Below are 23,127 nucleotides of genomic sequence, written 5' to 3'. Positions count from 1 at the left end.
AAACATACAGCCGCTTCATTTTCGTAAAGTTTGGCTAAAACTTCTCTCCAACTGCACATTTTCCATTTTATCAAACAATGTGCTCAGTCTCACTGAATGTTTGCTTTATTTCCATATTAAGTTATTTTAAAAGCTTGCAATTTGTTAGACTTCATTCATTCCTGGGTATTAATTTAACTCTTGCCATCTGATTGGTGGATTCTATGTCATGTGGCACTCATTGTTGGTTCCACTGCATAGATGACATCACTAGCGTGCGTTTTTGTGCTTTTTTACTGTGTGCTTTTCTCCCATATGTTCTGCACTCTTTCACCTCTGCTTTAGCTTTTCATAATAATGCTTCCATGATACAAGGAAGCTAAATCCATCTGTTCGCAGGACACCATTAGTGGCTGGCGTAGCGCTGTCAGAAGAAGACTTGTTCAAGTTCTTGTTGCAATTGTTTTTTGTTTTTTATTTTATTTTATTTTTTTGCTGGATTTAAGGAATCAGACATGTTTCCTCCTCTAAAATTCCTTCGGCTCTCAGTCAGCGGTCTGTGGGCGGAGTGAAACACTGGGCCCCCCACCACCCCCGATTCCTGCTCGGAGAAAAACTAAAACAAATTCATTATGTGGATAATAATAAACACACTGTACAGGTGCTCATGGTACCATCAGTCTTTTTCATATGGTTCTGAAGGGGGAATCTAACAGGTGAAGATAAAAAAAAAAAAAAAAGCCTTGCTTTAATTTGTTAGGTCAATTAGTTTTTCGGAAGCTTTTAAAATGAATCCCCCTGTGATAAACTGGCAGCCTGTGTGAGGAGAGTGTGCCCTGCCTCTCACTCCATAACTGCTGGGATAGGCTCCGCCCCTGTTACCCTCAACAGGAATAAGTGAATTTAGAACATGAATGACTGGATCGATGGATGGAATTTCTGTGGTCTTTGGTGATGTTTATTGAGGCATTCATCTCTGAGGATGTAAATGTTTCACCCACTAAAAATCTAACATTGTGAATAAAAACTGAAATTCATCTTTTTTCCCCCCAAACACATTTACTTGGAAATAAAGCAGACATTCTAACTTCCACATCCTTTGATAAAATGGAAAATGTTGCCCAAAGTAAGTTTCTTAAAGCTGCCCTGGTCTCAAGTCCTACTGTAGGTCATCTCCTCTTCTCCAAGCATTAGGTGTCGATCGTGTCAAAAAATATGTCAACATCCAGAAACGACCATTGTTCAGGTCTATGTTCTTGTCGAGCTCACATACACATGTACTGTGTAAATATCTTATGTCAAGCACTTCAGGGTCAATTGTTTAGTCAGGCTAATCTCATTTCAGCTGTTGTTAATATCTGCCAGGAGTATGGTATATCCTTAGCTAGATATCTATGCGACACTTCTTATAAAGGAGCTAGCAAGAGAACCATCAAAAGAACCCCTGAATGTGGTGTCGCTGACAGTGTTTGCTTCATTTTAACTGCCGCTGGCGGCTTTGAGAGCTCAATTGTCAATGATTTATTGTCACCATTTTAATATTGTTGTGTCTGTCTACTGCTGATTTTGTATATTTTATTTTTTTCTCCATGAATTAGGAGGTTCAATAAATCAAATCAAATAAACAGAAGGGGGCGCTGTCGGCTCTCTCTCCAGACTGGCTACTCTTCTTCTCCGGTAATGGCGTGCTGCTGCACAGACTTTTAAACTCGGCTCCGAAATTACTTGAAGTCTCCCGTTAAAAATTGCAACCCCGCCTTATTCGAAGAACAGTTCAAGGTAAGGTGGTTTCGAGACGAATTCGAGAGACGTTGTTGGCGAGAAGTCCAATTATTCGGTTAAATCGCGCCGAATTGATTTGAAGGCCAACGCTGCCCTTAGCATGCTACATGCTAAGCTAGCACAACAAACGCCTTAACTAAAGGCATAAAGAGAATTAAAGACAAAAGCCACAGATAATACAGCGACAGGTTGTTTGGTGAACATTAGAAGTTTAAAATAATAGTGCCGTCGATACCGATGTCATTATTCAGACAACAGATTTGTAGGCGTTTGGAAAGTGTTGACCTTTGCCCTTATTCAGCCTGTGGATTTTACAGCCGCTTCTGACACGTTTTTAAAAAATACGTTTTAAAGTCGCAGTTTAATATTTTTCCTAACACGTAGTTTCTATTTTATTGTTTTACGCCAGGCACTCTTCCCAAACCAACTCCACATTACATAGAGAAATGTGGCAGGGGTGAGGTTTGAACCAGGAACCTTCTGCCCTGAAACACTTGGGACACCACCCCTTATATTTAATCCATATATATTTTTGTCTGCTGTACACTTCCTGTTTTGTCATGATATTTTATGTATGGACCACAATTCTCACTTTGTTAATTGTGTATATTATTTAATTTCATTCATGAATTGAGTTTTCCAAAATAAAGTCAGTTGGTTTGAGAAATTAAAACAAGTGTAAAGTTGAAAATAATGAAATTGAGCACAGTAAGTAAGTAATTTTCATTTTCACACTGGCTACAGGTATGGGAAACAGATTGGCTGACAATCAGAAGCAGTCATAACAACCGATTGATTAACCCTAATCTTAATGCAAACCCTGATCCAGGATTTGAAACTCTTCACGTGTGCATAAACTTCTCAGACCATACCTGTATTATTCATCTTTTGGGAAATGTCTCTCATACCTGTAGCCGTTCTTATTTATCCCAACCTTTGATTCCTGGCCACTTCTCTATGGAATGTACACTGACACAAGTCATCAGCATCAATCCAGCTGTTCTCATTGTTCGATGCCCATTTTGATGTCTTGAAACTGCAACGTGAAATGCCAGAGGACCATGCTGGTGTGGATTAGTGGAATGTGTGGGGCATATGTATAACTCAAATGGATCAAAAGATTCAAGTTATGTTTATTACAGAGTAATTAGCAAGCTGTTAACTATCAAAATTAGTTTCAATCAGTTTTCAGTGTTTGACTGGTTTAAGCTTCATTCAAGAATTTGTGGTTGTTTACTTCTGGCAGAGGCTCCTGTGCTGCAACTGGCAAAGTGAGAGCCCGAAGCCGATTTTTACTGATGTGTGCACAGTTGCAGGTGAATGCTGAAACCCAGAAGAGGCCTCCAGGAATTTTCATACCATACCAACTTTATTTATAAAGCACCTTAAGACCACCAGAACTGATACAATGTGCTGTACACTAAAAACATAAGAAATTAAAATACAATAAAATTAAGATAAGAACCACAAAAATGCAAATTAAAACATTATTAAACTATCAAACTATACTATAAATGATCAAACTAAGCCTTGTTTGTGTCAGAAGCCAAGGAAAAAAGACATGTTTTTAAACTTTAAAAATTGCCAATGAGGGTGCCTCCCTAACACCCAGAGGCAAACTGTCCCACAGTTTGGGAGCAACAACAGAGAAAGTCCTGTCCCCTCTGAGCTTTCTCTTTGACCTGGGCACTAGCAGGAACAGCTGTTAGCGTAATATATTTCTCTCTGAAATTTGGTTTCTTGAAGTGAACATCAAAGTCCACACTTGTTTCTGAAACCACAGAACTGCCTTGAGGCTCCGGATGGTAACCACCCAGTCGGGCAACTTGTCCATCATCATCTCTTGAAAGTAACAAGCTACCTGTCACAGCCAGGTGGAAATGTGGGCATGTCCTTGGCCTTCTCATGCACAGAGAAATGTCATATGGCAAAAAATGTTGAAGGTGGTTCTCCCTCACAGTTCAAGTGATACTCATCTTAATCTCTCTAAGTAACCTCCTTAGTCACAGTCATTCCAGTGATACACAAGGCTCCTCCAAAGAGACTTGGCACTCAAGACATCCAGTCCTTGTCTTAGGTCACTGGTTAGCGTCCAAGTCTGACAGCCATACATAAAGCACAGGACCTGAAAGACTTGGACTTTCATTCTTCTGCAAAGGTATCGGCATCACCAAACACCTCTGTCCAGAGACATTGTAACTCTTCCCAGTTATCTGTAGATCTTAAAGGCTGAGGACTCACAGACATGAACATCATTAAGATAAGTGAATGCCTCTACAAGTTCAACACTTTCACCACATATAGCTGCACTTCTGATGGCCGAGTCCAGGAAGTCATTAAAAAGCCTGAACCTTAGTCTTGATTCATGACAATGTCAAACCCAGACACTCAGATCACAGCATCGTCTGCAAAGTCAAGGTCAAACCTTTCCTCACTAGTGTTGGGTATCGAGAACCGGTTCTTTGCAAGTATCATTAAGAAATGATTCGATCCACCAATAAATAGCCTTTGTGCTTAACGATTCCCTTATCAGTCTTTCAGAGCGTCCATTTTTTAGGGTGTTTGTCGGGAAAATGATCATTCCACTACGATGATTACAGACCCTGCAGCGGGTCTGTAATCAACCGTTTCTGCAGTGTGACTCCACTTTGAAGCATGAACTAATGAAGAAATGCTTCGATCCACTGGCTTGTTGGTTCTTTGATTCGCTGCTCTTCAGAAGCGGCAACTCTGCTTCTTAACCCCTCTGAAAGCCATTCAAATAGTGTCACTTTTGTGTGGATTAAAGTAACTAACTGGGACTCTTGTCTTGTTGTAGTAAAGAAATGAGAATCATCCTCTGTTCTGTTGGCACAGCTCCAAACGCTGCGCGGCTTTCTGCCGAGACAGTCTGGTCGGAATTAATAACTTCAAAACGAATCGCCGCTTTAAATAAAATGACTCCTCTTTACAAACGTAATACAGACAAGAAACTACAGTTGACTAAAATGTTTTTTCTTCCCAAAATGAGACGTGTTGCATTCTTTACAAATTACATCCTGATGTGCAGCACAGCCAGCTGAGCTCAGCCCAGATGTATGGAAAGACATTCATGCCAATAGTGTCTGAAAGGAAATGCTTTTGACAAAAACTACAGATTCTGTTTATTCCTATTTATATCCAGAGCTCAAGAATCCACCATGTAGAGTTTATGTCCAGAGTTTAAGGATCCAGTAACCAATTTCACATTTATTTACTTTATGCCTCAATAAAATGTTCAGTTTCAATTCAATTTCAATCAGCTTATAAAGTGCCAAATCACAACAAAAGCCGTCTCAAGGCGCCTCACACAAAACAGTTCAACATAAAAAATTTAAATAAATAAAAATAAAAAATTTAAATAATTAAAAACAGAAGTAAAAGAATAAAACTATTCATAAAAAAATAATAAAAATAGGTTTTAAGTCTTGACTTAAAAATGTCCACGGACTCTGACTCTGTCACGGTCGCAGGAAGACCGTTCCACAGAGCAGGTGCACGATAAGAAAAAGCTCTTTGACCCGCAGACATAGAAAAGCCGTAAAGCCTACTTTTAGTACACAAAAAATTCACGAGGTATCGATAAGGAATCGGATCAATAGATAAAATCTTGCCGATACCCATCCCTATTGCTCACCAGCAAAAGATGCCCAAGTCATGAGTTTCCACAACATGACCAAACACCCAGCCCATCTAAGCACTGAGTTGTGTAGGAAGTAGGAACCAGAATACACTCCTGACAAACATCACTCACAGTGTCTACAGGTCCTCTCTACCCTGAATCCTCAGGATGTCCCAGAGAGCAGTCTGCTCTCCTGAATCAAACGCTTTGTGGAAAAAAAAACACTGGCTGCAAAGAAGCACTGCTGATATTCACGCTCGGATCTCTCAAGTACCGTTACTGTGTTGTTTCAACTTGTCAAGAACAGAGTTTGTGGGGTGCACAAACCCTTTGAGTCACTAAATGAGCTGGAATGCCACAATGCAAACCAGCCTCAAGTTGTGAAAATGAGGGTGTGGCCAGTTGTTAAGTCAATTTGTTATGAACGTTTAAAAAAAAAAAAAAAAAAAATCAAAAATACCTTTGATGCAAAACCACAAACGAAGGTTACAACAAAGCGAACCCACATCATCTCACCTCATCCAGAGTGTATCACAGTTAGATCACAGCGACTGGAGACTGAATCATCTCCGTGAAGACATTAAACCAAACTATCTGGCTGTGCTTCTTATGGACCTGCTCACTGTTTTGTTGCATCCACTCCCTAGTCTAATTGTTGGCCTGTCTGCTGTCCAGATGCCTGTGGCTGTGGGTTCATATGGTCAAAACCAGCCCAGCTGTTTCGATCGGGTTAAGATGGGCTTCATGATGGGATTCGCAGTAGGAATAGCTGCTGGTGCCATGTTTGGCACTTTCTCCTGTCTGAGGTGAGTAATACTGTGTCCAGTCAAAGAAAATGGTAAATGGACTGCATTTCCATCTGCATCAATGCTCAGATCTCATTTCTGAAGTCTGCGTGAACTGCTATCACAAAACCCAAAAGTAAATCTAAACGTAGTTTTCTCTCTGGTCATTCTTTGGACACTCAACTAATTTTCAAACCCTAAATACATGCATGTTGCAGCATCTGCCGAGTTCCAGCAGATAGCATTTCTGAGTTTACATATGTTTTTTCCCTTTATTTATCCTTTCAGTGTTTGCGCTTTGTTGTCTCTTGTCTTAGTTACATTGTCATTTTATTCAGATTGAGATCACTGCATAAGCTCTCTCACTAATCCTGTGTCCATCAGAAATATCAATGGTTTCAAAGTAAGGTGTAAACCTTCTTAGTGAAGTGGTCTGGTGTGTGCAGAGTGGGGATGCGTGGCAGGGAGCTGATGGGAGGAGTCGGCAAAACCATGCTTCAGAGTGGAGGCACGTTTGGAACCTTCATGGCCATCGGTATGGGCATCCGCTGCTGAGGAGGACCAGGAACCACCTTCACCACAACCATGGGACTTTTGTAAAAACTACAGCTGTGACCCTCACTCTGCAGTCTAGTTTTGTCAATAAAGGTTCACATCATCAGATGGTTTTTGTTTTCTGAAGCAGGAGATGCCTAGCTTCATGGAGGCAACAGTTTGGAGACATTTCAGTCTAAAACTGTTTTTTAACTTAAAGGAGACCTGCACTGAAAAAAATGCAGTAAGATTTTTTGAATAAAAAATGACTTACATTTACAAATGAGATCCTTCTGAATGTAGTAAAGTAAATCTGGAAGCCCAGATCTGTCATTCAACAGAGAAATCGTCATTTGAAAATGACAAATTTACAGCTAACATTTAGCACTCTGCAAATTGTTCCTCTCATCATGGACGCTGCCGAGACGTCACGGACAAGACCCTCTCCCAGCATGCATTGCTGGGAGAGGGTCTCAGTGTAATCTTCACTTGCCTTAACTAAAGCACTCCCTCTGCTGAATCACTTCTAAATTATTTACACATTATTCACTTTGTGTGTTTTTAGGAATCCGCTAGCTTAACGCAGCTACTAGCTCTTAGCCGGTTTAGCATGGCGGCTTCTCCTGTCTCTCACGCACTTTTCTGCTCTGGGTATGAAATGTTTAGTTATTCCTCGGCCTCCTTTAGCAGTAATGGTACTTGTAATAAGTGTAGCTTATTCGGAGCTTTGGAGACCAGGCTGGGCGAATTGGAGACTCGGCTCCGCACCGTGGAAAACTCTACAGCTAGCCAGGCCCCTGTAGTCGGTGCGGACCAAGTTAGCTTAGCCGCCGTTAGTTTCCCTCTGGCAGATCCCGAGCAGCCGGGAAAGCAGGCCGACTGGGTGACTGTGAGGAGGAAGCGTAGTTCTAAACAGAAGCCCCGTGTACACCGCCAACCCGTTCACATTTCTAACTGTTTTTCCCCCACTCGACGACACACCCGCCGAGGATCAAACTCTGGTTATTGGCGACTGTTTTGAGAAATGTGAAGTTAGCGACACCAGCAACCATAGTCAATTGTCTTCCGGGGGCCAGAGCAGGCGACATTGAAGGAAATTTGAAACTGCTGGCTAAGGCTAAACGTAAATTTGGTAAGATTGTAATTCACGTCGGCAGTAATGACACCCGGTTACGCTAATCGGAGGTCACTAAAATTAACACTGAATCGGTGTGTAACTTTGCAAAAACAATGTCGGACTCTGTAGTTTTCTCTGGGCCCCTCCCCAATCGGACCGGGAGTGACATGTTTAGCCGCATGTTCTCCTTGAATTGCTGGCTGTCTGAGTGGTGTCCAAAAAATGAGGTGGGCTTCATAGATAATTGGCAAAGCTTCTGGGGAAAACCTGGTCTTGTTAGGAGAGACGGCATCCATCCCACTTTGGATGGAGCAGCTCTCATTTCTAGAAATCTGGCCAATTTTCTTAAATCCTCCAAACCGTGACTATCCAGGGTTGGGACCAGGAAGCAGAGTTGTAGTCTTACACACCACAGCTTCTCTCCCCCTGCCATCCCCTCATTACCCTATCCCCGTAGAGACGGTGCCTGCTCCCAGACTACCAATAACCAGCAAAAATCTATTTAAGCATAAAAATTCAAAAAGAAAAAATAATATAGCACCTTCAACTGCACCACAGACTAAAACAGTTAAATGTGGTCTATTAAACATTAGGTCTCTCTCTTCTAAGTCCCTGTTAGTAAATGATATAATAATTGATCAACATATTGATTTATTCTGCCTTACAGAAACCTGGTTACAGCAGGATGAATATGTTAGTTTAAATGAGTCAACACCCCCGAGTCACACTAACTGCCAGAATGCTCGTAGCACGGGCCGAGGCGGAGGATTAGCAGCAATCTTCTTATTAAGAAGATTATCAGCTTATTAATTAATCAAAAACCCAGACAGAGCTTTAATTCATTTGAAAGCTTGACTCTTAGTCTTGTCCATCCAAATTGGAAGTCTCAAAAACCAGTTTTATTTGTTATTATCTATCGTCCATCTGGTCGTTACTGTGAGTTTCTCTGTGAATTTTCAGACCTTTTGTCTGACTTAGTGCTTAGCTCAGATAAGATAATTATAGTGGGTGATTTTAACATCCACACAGATGCTGAGAATGACAGCCTCAACACTGCATTTAATTTATTATTAGACTCAATTGGCTTTGCTCAAAATGTAATTGAGTCCACCCACCACTTTAATCATATCTTAGATCTTGTTCTGACTTATGGTATGGAAATGGAAGACTTAACAGTATTCCCTGAAAACTCCCTTCTGTCTGATCATTTCTTAATAACATTTACATTTACTCTGATGGACTACCCAGCAGTGGGGAATAAGTTTCATTACACTAGACGTCTTTCAGAAAGCGCTGTAACTACGTTTAAGGATATGATTCCTTCTTTATGTTCTCTAATGCCATATACCAACACAGTGCAGAGTAGCTACCTAAACTCTGTAAGTGAGATAGAGTATCTCGTCAATAGTTTTACATCCTCATTGAAGACAACTTTGGATGCTGTAGCTCCTCTGAAAAAGAGAGCTTTAAATCAGAAGTGCCTAACTCCGTGGTATAACTCACAAACTCGCAGCTTAAAGCAGATAACCCGTAAGTTGGAGAGGAAATGGCGTCTCACTAATTTAGAAGATCTTCACTTAGCCTGGAAAAAGAGTCTGTTGCTCTATAAAAAAGCCCTCCGTAAAGCTAGGACATCTTACTACTCATCACTAATTGAAGAAAATAAGAACCCCAGGTTTCTTTTCAGCACTGTAGCCAGGCTGACAGAGTCAGAGCTCTATTGAGCCGAGTATTCCTTTAACTAGTAATGACTTCATGACTTTCTTTGCTAATAAAATTTTAACTATTAGAGAAAAAATTACTCATAACCATCCCAAAGACGTATCGTTATCTTTGGCTGCTTTCAGTGATGCCGGTATTTGGTTAGACTCTTAGATTGTTCTGTCTGAGTTATTTTCATTAGTTACTTCATCCAAACCATCAACATGTCTATTAGACCCCATTCCTACCAGGCTGCTCAAGGAAGCCCTACCATTATTTAATGCTTCGATCTTAAATATGATCACTCTATCTTTATTACTTGGCTATGTACCACAGGCTTTTAAGGTGGCAGTAATTAAACCATTACTTAAAAAGCCATCACTTGACCCAGCTATCTTAGCTAATTATAGGCCAATCTCCAACCTTCCTTTTCTCTCAAAAATTCTTGAAAGGGTAGTTGTTAAACAGCTAACTGATCATCTGCAGAGGAATGGTCTATTTGAAGAGTTTCAGTCAGGTTTTGAATTCATCATAGTACAGAAACAGCATTAGTGAAGGTTACAAATGATCATCTTATGGCCTCAGACAGTGGACTCATCTCTGTGCTTGTTCTGTTAGACCTCAGTGCTGCTTTTGATACTGTTGACCATAAAATTTTATTACAGAGATTAGAGCATGCCATAGGTATTAAAGGCACTGCGCTGCAGTGGTTTGAATCATATTTATCTAATAGATTACAATTTGTTCATGTAAATGGGGAATCTTCTTCACAGACTAAGGTTAATTATGGAGTTCCACAAGGTTCTGTGCTAGGACCAATTTTATTCACTTTATACATGCTTCCCTTAGGCAGTATTATTAGACGGCATTGCTTAAATTTTCATTGTTACGCAGATGATACCCAGCTTTATCTATCCATGAAGCCAGAGGACACACACCAATTAGCTAAACTGCAGGATTGTCTTACAGACAAAGACATGGATGACCTCTAATTTCCTGCTTTTAAACTCAGATAAAACTGAAGTTATTGTACTTGGCCCCACAAATTTTAGAAACATGGTGTCTAACCAGATCCTTACTTTTGATGGCATTACCCTGACCTCTAGTAATACTGTGAGAAATCTTGGAGTCATTTTTGATCAGGATATGTCATTCAAAGCGCATATTAAACAAATATGTAGGACTGCTTTTTTGCATTTACGCAATCTCTCTAAAATTAGAAAGGTCTTGTCTCAGAGTGATGCTGAAAAACTAATTCATGCATTTATTTCCTCTAGGCTGGACTATTGTAATTCATATTTATCAGGTTGTCCTAAAAGTTCCCTGAAAAGCCTTCAGTTAATTCAAAATGCTGCAGCTAGAGTACTAACGGGGACTAGAATGAGAGAGCATATCTCACCCATATTGGCCTCTCTTCATTGGCTTCCTGTTAATTCTAGAATATAATTTAAAATTCTTCTTCTTACTTATAAGGTTTTGAATAATCAGGTCCTATCTTATCTTAGGGACCTCATAGTACCATATCACCCCAATAGAGCGCTTCGCTCTCAGACTGCAGGCTTACTTGTAGTTCCTAGGGTTTGTAAGAGTAGAATGGGAGGCAGAGCCTTCAGCTTTCAGGCTCCTCTCCTGTGGAACCAGCTCCCACTTCAGATCAGGGAGAGACACCCTCTCTACTTTTAAGATTAGGCTTAAAACTTTCCTTTTTGCTAAAACTTATAGTTAGGGCTGGATCAGGTGACCCTGAACCATCCCTTAGTTATGCTGCTATAGACAGACTGCTGGGGGGTTCCCATGATGCACTGAGTGTTTCTTTCTCTTTTTGCTCTGTATGCACCACTCTGCATTTAATCATTAGTGATTGATCTCTGCTCCCCTCCACAGCATGTCTTTTTCCTGGTTCTCTCCCTCAGCCCCAACCAGTCCCAGCAGAAGACTGCCCCTCCCTGAGCCTGGTTCTTCTGGAGGTTTCTTCCTGTTAAAAGGGAGTTTTTCCTTCCCACTGTCGCCAAGTGCTTGCTCACAGGGGGTTGTTTTGACAGTTGGGGTTTTTACGTAATTATTGTATGGCCTTGCCTTACAATATAAAGCGCCTTGGGGCAACTGTTTGTTGTGATTTGGCGCTATATAAATAAAATTGATTGATTGATTGCGCCAATTGTAATTTGTGGATTTACGTCAGTTTGCATCTGCACCTTTTTCTTGCCTTATACGGAAGGATCTACTTTTTTTAAAACTTCATATTGTCTTGCGGCACGTTTGGTGAGTACACATTTCCTTTATTTGTGCTTGAAAATTATCTTGGGGGACTTTTTCATACGCCCATTTGATTGAGTGGTGTCGCAATGAAAATTTACTGTCTTTCGCCTCCGGTACCATCGCGGGATATGGAGGCGAGACCCGCAAAGAATCCCAGTCATTAAAAATATATAAACCTCTCTCAGCGTCCATGGAGCTCTGGGGCTCCAATTGCCGAGACGTGCGGTGCTGTGGATTTTGCAGCAAGAAGTCTGTCCTTGCAGCAACAGGTGTACCGGCCGCCCCACATCAAACCGGCGAGCGTAGTCTCTGGACTTGTTCCAAGTTGGCTGCACCTCCATTCAGTAGACAGAGGGGTGATGCCGGTGTTGTGCGCTGAATCTAGCACAACACCGGCTGCAAAGCAGACACGGGCGGTGTGAGTGGCCCGCGTCGGCGGTTAACGAGCTCGTTAACGATCCCGCAGACTTAATAAGCGCAGCAGAGGTAGAGAGCGGGAGAGGAAGAACGGCGCCTGCTGTCGATGTCATTGCTGATCTGAGCACACAGATCTGTATCTCACATTCATTGCAGCTTACTTTTGGATGTTGAAACCAGGACGTGTATAAGTAACATTACTAAGATAAAATCAACTTCAAAGCAGGATTGGACTGAAGGCGGGAGCGCGTCGTCTTGTCCCTGACGTCATGGAAATGATACGGCTGTACAAACCGTTTTCACAGAGGGCTAAATTTTAGCTGCAAATTTGTCATTTTTAAACGAAGATTTCTCCGCTGAATTACAAATTTGGGATTACAGATTTACTTTACTGCATTCACAAGGGTCTTATAAATACATAGCTATTTCTTTCTGAAATCTGACCACATTTATTTCAATGCAGGTCTACTTTAAGCATTCAGAACTGTTTGGTTGTTGAGTTAAATTATCATTAAGACATGTGAAAGCAAGACATTTATTATACCAATATCTGCTGTTCTGTGTATACAACCCTTATGACAAAGAAATGTAACTGAGGCTTCATGTTTTACAGTTTAAACATGAACTTTGTTTGAAAATGCACAACTGCAAAGGTCACGCTGCCTTAGCAGAGATTGGCGGTTGCATCACTCAGCATTTCCACAACATAGACTTATTGTAACACTCACTCACTGAAAATGAACAGCAGTTAGTCGCTTTGCCTCGGTCTCATGTAGCTAATGTGACCAAGGGGCGATGGGGTTCTAGCCATGCTCGGCAGCATTTTGATGGACAAACTACGTAATGGCATCATTTCCTACAGCTAAAGTTTTTCTGTATTTTTATTCCGTAAAATAAAAGTTTTCATCTTGGCAAAAATAATGCAGAAATCAGTATGTTCGTTAAATGCAGTCAGGCTCAAAGTAGGACATTGGAAATTTCTGCCTTGATGTATGAAGCATCCAAATCCTTGACCGCTAACCTGAGTCACTGCCTGTACATATAAACAGATGCACTTAATGCAGTTTATTTACAGCGATGATGAGAGCCACAGTGTGTTTTCACTGAGCCACCATGGCTACTTCATGAAGGTGATAAAATGTGCAGTTTAAATTTTTTGAAAGAATGAAATCCAAGGTTTAGTTTGAATAAAAGGTTCTCAGCATTGATGGTGGTGCACACCCTGCTGGCAAAACCTTGTAATGCAGCTATTAGCACAGAGTTTCAATGAAAGTCGTGTCATCCCAGTCTTAAACGAAAAAATGTACCAAAGAGGTTCAAAACCTGCTCCGTTGTGGTTTTGGAGCGCCTCTGATGAAAACACTGACCTTGCGGCGCTGTGACTTCTGTTCCATCCAGCGGATTGATGATGCCAGGATAATCTTTACCAAATGACAGGTGCTTTATCAGGTGGGTCATGTTTATCTGCATGAAGAACACATGTTTGACATTGATTTTAAATTCAATGAAACACAAGAAAACTAACTAAAAACACACTTAAACGTTGTATCCCCCCCCTCCCCCACACACACACAGGGGGGAAAAAACCCTCATAAATCATTTTAAATAAAAAAAATTACATTCATTCAATAAGTTGTTACTTACGTTGTCTAATCCAAAACTCTGCAGATCGTGTACTGCAAACACAAGAAACACGGTCAATTAAAAAAAAAAAAAAAGTTGTGAAAGTGAAGAAAATGAAACAAGTTATTGATGTGTGAGACAGCTTCAGTGACTAACAGCAAATGACTAGAAGCCAACAGTCACACAGAAAAGGTAAAAATGTGATCAGTTCCTGCAGGCTCAGATCGTCTGAGGGCAACACCAATTTGATCTTTTTGTGCTCGTCTGCACTTTATATTTGTGCAAATGTAACTGTATAAATGAGATCATCACTGTGGAATCCTTTAGAAGGATTAGAGCAGATAATTAACAATTGTTCATTTCTGGAAACAAGCACCAAATTTGGCACACATAATCCTTATGGGATAAAAACATGAAGAATGGTGACAAAGGTCAAATTCAGATTGTACAGGTGTCAAAAGTTAAAGAGAAAGTGCTACAGAAATGACATTTAAAATAAAGTCACGTTCATTCTGGATTTACACGTGGTTACATGTTAATAAACTGTAAGGAAGCTGTTCATCAGTCAAAGTGTCTGGAAAAGTAAAGACAGACTTACTTTCCACAGCGTGCACTGCAGAAAGAAGAGAGAAGAGTCACTGTCATGATGCACACACACACACAACCAACACGTACATGTGTGTGTGTCTTGTGTGGAGGCTGCACAACACTGACACACACAAACACACATAAACAAGTCACTGCAGCGCGCGCGTGTGTGTGTGTGTGTGTGTGTGTGTGTGCATGCATGCGCAAAAGTGCAGGCTGCACAAAACTGACAAAAAATGAATGCGTTATTGTGTGTGCGCGCTGGTGTTGAGTAGCCTCCAATGACAACACACACACGTGTTTGTTATGTGTGTGTGTGTGTGAATTTCAATGAGCCACAGTTAAAAAAATACATAAAGAAAAAAAAAAAAGGAAAAATACAAATCTAATCACAGAATGTTGGCAAACAGTGCAACATTAGGTTATCGCAAACAGCACCTCCTATCACTTTTACCCTGTGGTGGGCACAGCTAACCAAAAAAAGAAATTAGCTTCGACAAGGGATATAATCAGTTAATTGAAAAGTTATCTTTTATAAAGCTAAACCAATAAGCCACCCAAAAATTTATCGGAAGCTACAGATCACTGATAACTACCAGTATTCTCTCCGGTACACTTGCAACTACTAACAAGCTGATTTTGAGTTTTAATACCACAATCGCTTCTGGTAGCATCAAAGGTGACGACAGACCCAAACAATGAGTCAGCACTTCTGTCTTTGTGGGTCCTGCCCCCTGCCCCTCCTGTTTACTACACAGCTTCCAGCAGTGAAGCAGCTGAGGGAAGCAGCAAAGCTCAACTCTCCACTTAATAACAGCACTGCCGTGAGGCGGAGGTCTTGGAAAGTAAAGCAGTGCTGACTCATGGTTTGGTTTATAAATAAAATTAATACTGAGAGAATAACTCCATTAATGTCAATTCTGTCATTTGTACAAAGTTTAAATATAACATATCTTTTAATGTTGAATAATGCACTAATTCTGAAGTTTTGTAACACACAGACAGATTGCAAAGGATTATGGGTAAACCGTGCCTCCGCTAACACTGATTGGTTGACTCATTCATTCTGTGTAAACCAACACGTTAATGTGAAATGTGTCGTGTGTTGGTATTTACAGATAAATGTGCTTTTGTAAAATATGCCATTTTTTATTTGTTTAAAAAAAAAAAGAAAAAAAAAAAAGCCAAGTTGTAATTAGATAACGGTCTGATATAACCGATGTCAAAATAAATAGAACACTGCCCACTACTGGATGCTCAGTACTAGGGCAATTACTGCCATGAACACTACTGGCCAGTAGATGGCAGTAGAGACAGTGAAAACTTGCCAAAACAAAATTCCAGATAATCCGAGTCTGCTACGTTTAAGATGTGTGGAATTTAATAAACACAAACTGAATTTCAGACATCTTATATGGTGGCCAAGTGATTAATGCGCATGGTTTCAGTGCAGAAGGTTCCAGGTTCAAATCCCACCCCTGCCACATTTCTCCATGTAATGTGGAGCTGCGTCAGGAAGGGCATCCGGCGTAAAACCTGTGCCAATTCAACATGCAGATCCACCTTGGATTTGCTGTGGCGACCCCGAGTGCAAACAAGGGAGCAGCCGAAGGGACTTACTTTACTTTTACTCGAGAACAAAGACGACAGACAGTGTTTGACATAAGCAAGACGTTAAAGAGCAAACAGGAATCGACTGCAATGTGTCCAATTGAAAATAATTCAGAAGAAACCTGAGCTTCTTCTGGCATTTTTACATAAAACAAACACAATAACAAAGTCTACAAATGCAGGGAATATATTCATTCAAGTTTTAGGCACAATATACAAAGAGTTTAATGCTGTTGTCCGTGTGGAGCCTGATCAGAGCGTCTCAAATGCATTTCTTCTGTTGTGAATGTACTGAGGTACCGATAATGCACCTGGGCATAGCATGTCTACACTAAAACCTTCAAAATTAGTGCATTACTTTAAAAACATATATCTGATATTTTCACTTTATAAAACTTCAGACATGACATTAATTTAAATAATTTAAATTAGTTTGGTTAAAATTTTAAGTATAAGTTAAAACTGTATGCCTCTGGATGACTTGGGTGATATTGCCAGCGTATCAGTATGGGGTCAAAAGAAATTAACCTTTTTCTCTTTTTTGTGACCAGTTCTCCTTTGCCTGCAGAGGCTATAGAGGTTTCTTCTAGAACCAGTTCTCCTCTGTTTATGGAGGATATAACTGCACATCTACTATAAAGCATTTAACAGGTAGGTACTAAGCCGATTTTGGATTTCATAGATGTTTGAAACTATTCAGTTTTGTTTACCACGCCTGCAAAAAGACATTGGCGGTCTAAAAATTATCTGACCAAAACCTATCGGAAGATAATTAGTCCGATGACGGTTTTCAAAGTTTCCCCACTTTTCCCCACTCTGCATTCCAGCTATGTGTGATGGGTGTATTAATAATAATAAAGCTATTACAATTTTTTTTTCAATTTTCAATTTATTTTAATTTATACAGTGCCAAATCACAACAGAGCTGCCTCAAGGCGCTTCACACAAGATCTAACCTTACAAACTGCCAGAGCAACAGTGGTAAGGAAAAACTCCCTCTGAGGAAGAAACCTCAAGCAGAGCAGACTCAAAGGGGTGACCCTCTGCTTGGGCCATGCTACAGACAAAAATTACAGAACAATTCACACAACGAATATACAGGAAATACTGTTGGTGCACAGGACAGGAGGGTCGCCAGGTGCAGCTCCATCCAGAGATGGAGCTGCACCTGGCGACAAAGAAAAAAACAGAATCAGGCATCAGAAAGACAAGAAAGACTGTATAATTTGCCAGCATTAATCAACAAGAAAAACAGAAGAAATACTAAGGTGATCGCCAGCCACTAGCCCTAAGCTTCACTAAAAGACCCAGAATTTAGGTAAAGTTGAGGCCACGGTACACTCCGTTTACTAATAAAATGAATTAAAAGAGTAAAAAGCGTAAGTCAAAACTATGCCAGTATGCTAGCCATATGAAAGGGAAAATAAGTGCGTCTTAAGTCTGGACTTGAAAATTTCCACAGAGACTGTTTTATTGACGCAGGGAGATCGTTCCACAGAACAGGGGCACAATAACAGAAAGCTCTATGACCTGCAGACGTTTTATTCACCCTTGGGACACAAAGTAGTCCTGCACCTGGAGAACACAAAGCCCGGACGTAAGGTTTAATTAAGTGAGCTAAGTAGGGAGGTGCCAGTCCATGAACAGTTATACAGACTAGTAGCAGAACCTTAAAATCTGATCTCACTGGGACAGGAAGCCAGTGAAGAGATGCCAAAATGGGTGTAATGTGGTCGAACTTTCTGCTTCGTGTCAAAAGTCTGGCTGCAGCATTTTGAACCAACTGCAGACCCCTAATGCTAGACTGCGGTAAACCAGAAAATAGAAGTAGTAAAATTGCAGTAGTCCAATCTAGAAGAGATAAATGCATGGATCAGGGTCTCAGCATCAGCCATAGACAGGATGGGACGAATCTTCGCTATATTTTGCGATGGAAGAAAGCAGTCCTCCTAATATTTCTAATGTGGAGGTCAAAGGACAATGGAGAATCAAAAATTACCCCAAGGTTCCTCACTTTGTCAGTGTGATGTATGACACACGAGCCTAGGCTGAGCGTTAACTGGTGATGCCGATGTCTCAAAGGACCAAGAACCATCATTTCAGTCTTATCAGAGTTTAAAATTAGGAAGTTTCTAGACATCCAACTTCTCACTGCTGCAAGGCAATATTCTAAGGATTTTATATGAACGAGATTACCAGCAGTTATCGGCATGTATAAACAAGTATCATGAGCATAGCAGTGAAAGGTAATCCAAAAACGCAGTAGTATGTGCACAAGGGTTGCTATATAAAGGGAGAAAAACAGGGGGCCTAAGACAGACCCCTGTGGAACCCCAAATTTCATGTCACTAATGTTAGAGGTAGTGTTACTGTACAAAACACAGAACGACTGGTCAAGTATGACATCAGCCATGCAAGGGCACTCCCAGTAATCCCGAAATGATTTTCCAGCCTATCAAGTAGAATATGATGATCCACGGTATCAAATGCAGCACTGAGATCTAACAGCACCAGAACCGTAGTGGTGTCCGAATCCATTGTAAGCAGATCATTCACCACTTTAGTGACAGCCGTCTCTGTGGAATGATAGTTTCTAAAAGCAGACTGCAGTGGCTCAAAGAGCTTATTCTCAGTAAGATAGTCTACGAGCTGCCGTGACACCACTTTTTCCAGAAGTTTAGAGCAAAATGATAGATTTCATATCAGCCGATAGTTTTTCAATACACTAGGGTCAAGATTTGGTTTCTTAAGTAATGGTTTAATCACTGCAGATTTGAAACATTTAGGAACAGATCCAGAAGTTATTGAGAGATTAATAATTTCCAGCACAGTCGGCCCAAGAGTGGGCCACAGGTCCTTAAACAGTTTTGTTGGTATAGGATCAAATAAGCAGGTTGTGCTTTTTGTTGACGTTACGAGTTTCGCCAACATGCCTAGTGAGATACTATCAAATTCTACAAATCTAGGTAATACCTCAGTAATGGCGCCCACATCAATAGCAGGGTGTAGTGGCTAGGTTAAAGCATGCTGGGTTATGTAAAACCTAATGTCTTCTATTTTCTTCTCAAAGTAATCCAGGAAATCTTGTGCTGTAAAAGGAGATTGAACTACAGGTGGTTGTCCATGAATAAGTGTTGCCACCGTGTCGAATAAGAACTTTTGAGCTATGCTTGCTTTTGTTGATCAAATCAGAGTAATAGGTCCGCTTTGTAGCTAGTAATGCATGCTTATAGTCTAAGATAGCACCACGCCACGCAAGGTGGAATACTTCTAATTCTGAACAACACCATTTCTGTTCTAGACCTCTTGCTTTATGCTTGAGGTCATGCAGGTAATCACTGAACCAAGGTGACTGATTTGGGGAGCGCGGTTTTAACACAGGTGGTGCAATCATGTCGAGTGTAGTTTTGAGCACTGAGTTTAAACTATCCACAAGACTGTCTACTGATTGGGTATTTGCCAAATGTGAAGCTAAGACATCAGGCAGTCTAGCTTTGCGTTCAGTCTTAGTTGAGTTGTTGATGCATTGCCGTAGTGATATATAAGGTTGTTGTTCCACTAAACACAGCAGTGAAACTGTAAACTTAAGTGAATGATCAGAGACCACTGATGTAACAGGCATGATGTCAATCCCACGTGTGAGAACCAGATCCAGGGTATTCCCACTAATGTGCGTCGAGTCCTGAATGCATTGCTGAAATCCTAATGCATCAGAGGGGATCAGAAGGCTTATTTATATGAACATTAAAGTCACCAATGATCAAAATGTTATCTGCACTCGTTGACAAGTTCGAGATGAACGCACCAAATTCATCTAAGAATTCAGAATATGGGCCAGGAGGCCTATATACAGTGACAACGTAATGCGGCTGATTTTTATTCTTATGACCTTGGCAATGTGTAATATCCTGAGCAGAGCAGAGAATCAGATGCTCAAACGAGTTATATTTGTGACCTCCAACAGCTAATAAGCTAAACCTAGATTTATAAATAAGAGCAACACCCCCGCCTTGCTTCACATCAAGAGGGACATGACTAAATGTATATGCTGGTGGGCAGGCCTCATTTAAGGGGAGGACAGCTGTAGGTTTAAGCCAGGTTTCACATAACCCAGTCATATCTAAATGATGATCAATAATTAGATCATTGATGAACAATGATTTTGAGGACAGTGATCTTATGTTAATGAGACCCAGACTAAGGACCTCAGTGGGGTTGACATTTGAACTGTTTGGATTTAGGGGTGGTTCCAGAGTAGCATATATAAGATGCCTAGAAGTAGGTTTAGGTTTGAGACATTCCACGCGTGTTGTAGGTAGCAAACACAAAATCTCTGATATTGCTGGAACAGCCAGCGGCAATCCTCAATTTCAATATCATCCAATGTAGTAATGGGTATTAAGTTTGCAAAGCATATCACTCTATGATTTCTATGGACACATGTACGGAAGCAGGCCACAGTCTCAACTTGTTGAATTTCCCTCCCTGGCAGATAAACTGCACTATCACCATAGTGGATTTTCTGCACTAATTTCCCCACTAAGCTAATGGATTCCACGCCCACATTTGTCATAAGCCTTGCAGGGTCTCTAATCACCTGCTCCATGGCCTGCTGTAAATTCCTAATGTGCAGAGCTCTATCTATGTTCGCAGACAAGATGGCGGTGCCTTCCCCAGTAGGGTGGAGGCCATCTGGCATCAGCAAGCCACGGTAGCCCCAGAATGAAGACCAGTTATCAATAAAGCTAAAGCCTTGCTCTCTACAAAATTGCGCCAGCCACCTATTTAACAATGCCAGCCTGCTAAATGCCTCATCAGTACCCCGGGAGGGGAGGAGACCAGAGACTACTAATCAATGCCGACACATCTTTCTGGCAAGGTCACAAGTTCTCTCTATGTCCATTTTTGTGACCTCGGAGTGCTTCATCCTGACGTCATTGGTGCCGATGTGAATAACTATGTGACTATATCTAATGTCATGTTTCTTGGTCTGTCTTCCCTTCTGCAGTGTCAGCACCCTAAGATGGGATGCAATGTCAGGAGCTCTGGCACCAGGAATACATTTAACGTCAGCTGGCATCTGTAATCTGACTTTGCGGGTGATAGAATCCCCTATCACTAAAGTCCAGTGTTCCGGCCTGGAGACAGGAGTGGAAGTCACTCATGGGCTCAAAGAATTCACATCAGGCAATTCCAAGGGGGAGAACCGATTCACAGTTTGCAGTGGCGAGTGTGATCGGGGTACCATAACCGGGCACCAGGCCCTACGGGCCTTCCTCTACCTAGCCACAGTCCGAAAGCCGTCCTCCACAGCTGGCGTTACGTATTACCATTTATTACATTTTTTTTTTAATGGCAACATTAGAAGAAAACTTGAATAAAATCTGACTTCCCGTGTCGACACTTTGTTTTATCAAAAGCAAGCATGCATGTAAACATTTATAATACAAATTTTTTTATTACTTTTCTTTTTTTAACTTTGATTTATTTGTGAGCATAACTGAAATCAACTCTGGCATTGAACAACAACTGGATACCGGGTCCTACCGTGGACATGAGACTGCTGGAAACTTTTTCCCGGAGCAAAGTGGAAGTTTCCTGCCACCTGACAAACGCAGAGAAAAGCAGAAGTCACTGAAATACAGTGTGAGAGATGTGAGGCACAGGTTCGACAGGACTGTGCTCACAGTGGTCATGTGATGTACCTTATTGACCTCCAGGAAGCCATAAACCTGGCAGCCTTCATTTTTCTGCTCCTGCATCTTCTGCGTGAAACCTTCTCTCTTACACTGCTCAATGGTGTCGGCACTTCTAAACGCCCATCCTCGTCGCCTGTACGCCTCCCGCACATCATCACAGGTATTACAGCATCTGCGAACACAAACACACACACACAGACTACAATAAGCAACGGGTTTGTCGTTTCCCACAGCAGCCTTGACTCACAGTTCTTGAAATGGGGTACTATTTCCACCTGGTGGTGCCATTAATGCAGGTAGAACAGAATTTCACCAAGAGCTCTAGGGGGTGTCAGGGCTCAACAGTAACGCTTGTCCACTCAACACTGGTGAATAAACGATGCTAGTACTCCCTGTCCCTCTCTTGCTCAACATGGCAAGTTAATTTTCAGGCGCATTTCAGGGCTGTGAAATTAAAATTGTGAAATCTGAGGAAAATTTGCAGGGGGGTGAGCCGGGGTCTCGGGCCTGCGGGGCCCCAGAAACCAAATTAATTTTGTATCTAATAATACATTTTCAGCATCATATTTTTGATTGTAAACATTTATTACACTTCTAAAACACCACTATAGCATATGTTTTCTGAAAGTACAGGTTGTCCTGAAAAAAAGAGACGTACTCATTGATTGTGGGATACAGGGTGAACTTTTAACAGCAATAATAAAACATTTATGCCAGGCGAGTGAACTGTCCAAAAAAATGCCCTCAGACCCCAGTGGGTTAAGCGCCTTTCACACTGGCGTATTCATAGAGCTGCGTATTGCGGCGTTGTGTTTCATTTAAATGCGCCCGAAATCAGACTTTTTCCATGTTCGCAGTTCTGCTTGCAGCTGCGTGTGTTCGCTTTTTAATGTGTGCACACAGTCACATATACCTTGCTGCTATTTAAAGCCAGTTCACACCTGCCGGCTGTGCGAACACATCACCGCACTTGGAAAACAGTGGACTGTATCATGAAGTTTTTACAGTTGAATTACTGCCACGTATGTAGCCATAGCTGCCATTTTCTGCCTCTGTGGAAGTGCGCTCTGTTCTCTACTGCACGGTGTGTAGCAGTCATTTAACATTATTATTATTTTTGATTATTTTTTGTCTTCGTGGATCATTTTCTTTGTGTACAGATGCTGTTGAGTCTGGCTGTGGTAAAGGCTGCTGTGAGTGAAGTGCTGTGACTCTTTAAACTTTTAAAGCTCCAGTTGCTCCGGTCAGGTCCACTGATTTGATAACACCTGATCGATAAGGTCATCTGATGATTGCACCGACATGCAGCGACGGTGCTTTTATTTTAAAGTCACAGCACTGATTAACTGATTCCATCTGCTCAAAGTGATATTAATCAGTGAAATCACCTGG

At 41.2% G+C, this 23,127-nt stretch overlaps 2 protein-coding genes across 3 annotated transcripts in view; one reads left to right on the top strand and one right to left on the bottom strand.

The window, feature by feature from the left end:
* The window catches only part of ergic3 (ERGIC and golgi 3), a 42,040-nt gene that overhangs the window by 6,997 nt on the left and 11,916 nt on the right, over positions 1-23,127 (bottom strand). The window contains exons 6-10 of one of the 2 annotated variants that reach the window (XM_034165986.1): positions 21,742-21,907; positions 21,584-21,641; positions 14,436-14,450; positions 13,859-13,890; positions 13,582-13,678 (exon numbers count right to left, since the gene is read on the bottom strand). In XM_034165986.1, the coding sequence (XP_034021877.1) occupies positions 13,582-13,678; positions 13,859-13,890; positions 14,436-14,450; positions 21,584-21,641; positions 21,742-21,907 (368 nt within the window). The remainder of the gene's footprint in view (positions 1-13,581; positions 13,679-13,858; positions 13,891-14,435; positions 14,451-21,583; positions 21,642-21,741; positions 21,908-23,127) is intronic. The other variant, XM_034165987.1, reaches the window with a different exon arrangement.
* On the top strand, positions 1,630-6,847 carry romo1 (reactive oxygen species modulator 1). Its single transcript, XM_034165988.1, has 3 exons — positions 1,630-1,758; positions 6,077-6,207; positions 6,633-6,847. Exons 2-3 carry the CDS (start codon positions 6,077-6,079, stop codon positions 6,739-6,741), a joined length of 240 nt encoding a protein of 79 aa, XP_034021879.1. The 5' UTR covers positions 1,630-1,758; the 3' UTR covers positions 6,742-6,847.

The sequence above is a fragment of the Thalassophryne amazonica genome, chromosome 3 (assembly GCF_902500255.1).
Source record: "Thalassophryne amazonica chromosome 3, fThaAma1.1, whole genome shotgun sequence".
NCBI classification, from domain to species: Eukaryota; Metazoa; Chordata; class Actinopteri; order Batrachoidiformes; family Batrachoididae; genus Thalassophryne; species Thalassophryne amazonica.
This window is presented reverse-complemented; position numbering and strand designations above follow the sequence as displayed.

Excerpts from the sequence above, each read along its gene's own strand:
- romo1 (XM_034165988.1), top strand. The coding sequence starts at position 6,077 with ATGCCTGTGGCTGTGGGTTCATATGGTCAAAACCAGCCCAGCTGTTTC. Across the intron at positions 6,208-6,632 it reads GGCACTTTCTCCTGTCTGAG|AGTGGGGATGCGTGGCAGGG; the intron begins GTGAGTAATACT and ends TGGTGTGTGCAG.